Consider the following 1,465-nt stretch of genomic DNA (forward strand, 5'->3'; position numbering starts at 1 on the left):
TATAATAGATAGATAGATAGATAGATAGATAGATAGATAGATAGATAGATAGATAGATAGATAGATAGATAGATAGATAGATAGATAGAGATAAACAGCACCTTTCATATCGGTGAGTTGTTTTTTTTAATGGAATGGCCGATGTCTGATATTTCACTTTATCGCTATATCGGCCGATACGATGCCGATAATATCGTGCATCCCTACCTAAGAGAGAGTCCAGCTTACCTGTGGAATAAACTCATTTCGACCGCTTGTGTCCAGGATCTTGCTCTTTCAGTCACTAATGGCTAAAAACTAAGCCGTGTTTGCAATATTTGTAGAAACAACAAATAAAAAGATCCTTTCTAGAAAAGTAGCCTTAAGCCATTCAGAAAGTTAACTAGATAAAGGAGGAGTCAGGTAGGATGTTATTTATGACTTTATTCACCAATCCTGTTTCAAAATGACCAGAATATCCTTTTAAACAATGAAAGCAATTAACATCATACGATTTAAGGTTACCTGCAGATGTTTCAGCTGCCTGTGTTTTGGTGGCAAAATGCCTTCACACCCGTCAAAACACAAACAACGTGAATAAAAATATTGTAAATCCAGATGTTTTTTTGGACAGCCTCACCTCACAGTCATTGTCAGACGTGTCTCCGGAGGTAAACCGGCTGTGGGAGTCCCTCTGCAGCATGACCTCTGACCTGGATCAAGCACTCACATTGACCTACAGGGACACAAAGACATGGCTGGTGAAACATATTTCACCCATGTTGTTGCAGCTCACTTGTTTCCCTCGGAGCCACTTGTTTGTGCCATGGCAGTGAATCACGCAGCCTCTTGGTGTAGAAGTGATGCAGTCTTTACGCAGACAGCGACGTTATGAATCTCTGGTTTGTCACTACCTCACGAACATCTGTGTCCGCACTCATTACGTAACGGGCATCAATCACCGTCAGGCAGCCTGAGAACTTTTCGCGTACGCAGAAGACAAGGAAAGACGCAGCCACGTCTGGATGAGCGCTCACATCTGAACATTCTTGCGTACATTCGTTTAAAAATAGCAACGAAATCCCCGATAACGCACAGTAGTGACTGAGCTACAGAGAAGAAAAGAAAAAAAGATCAGAGTAACGCATCTTACCTTTAAAAGCATCCCAGGACGTGGAAAAAAGCCACGAAGAAGAGTGGAGTTCTACACGATGAGCAGCGGCGGGATGCGGCGGTGCGTGTCATTGTGGCGCGGGGAAGCCGTGAGCTCGCGCTGCTCGCGTGCGTTTGACATTGTGGCAAATCCTCTGAGTGACGTCAGCCCCCGGGTGATGACGGGCAGCTACAGTCAGACCGCGGGGGCGCGCGCTCAGTCACTCAGTAACATCAAAGAGACCCAAAACAAGGCGCGAGCGCAGAGGAAGAGAAGAGGAATTTCTGTTCGGGGCTTTTCAAAGTAAGTTTGGGTTTTCAAAATAAAAAGCAT

At 44.6% G+C, this 1,465-nt stretch overlaps 1 protein-coding gene across 1 annotated transcript in view; it reads right to left on the reverse strand.

Annotated features, from left to right (window-relative positions):
- si:ch211-63p21.1 overlaps positions 1-1,234 on the reverse strand; it is an 18,277-nt gene extending 17,043 nt beyond the window's left edge. Inside the window, exons 1-2 of the mRNA XM_037682548.1 lie at positions 1,133-1,234; positions 620-715 (exon numbers count right to left, since the gene is read on the reverse strand). Of these exons, the coding sequence (XP_037538476.1) occupies positions 620-682 (63 nt within the window). The 5' untranslated portion in view covers positions 683-715; positions 1,133-1,234. The remainder of the gene's footprint in view (positions 1-619; positions 716-1,132) is intronic.
- Between the last annotated feature and the right edge of the window lie 231 nt (positions 1,235-1,465).

Source organism: Nematolebias whitei, chromosome 1 (assembly GCF_014905685.2).
Source record: "Nematolebias whitei isolate Nwh7 chromosome 1, NemWhi1, whole genome shotgun sequence".
NCBI lineage: Eukaryota > Metazoa > Chordata > Actinopteri > Cyprinodontiformes > Rivulidae > Nematolebias > Nematolebias whitei.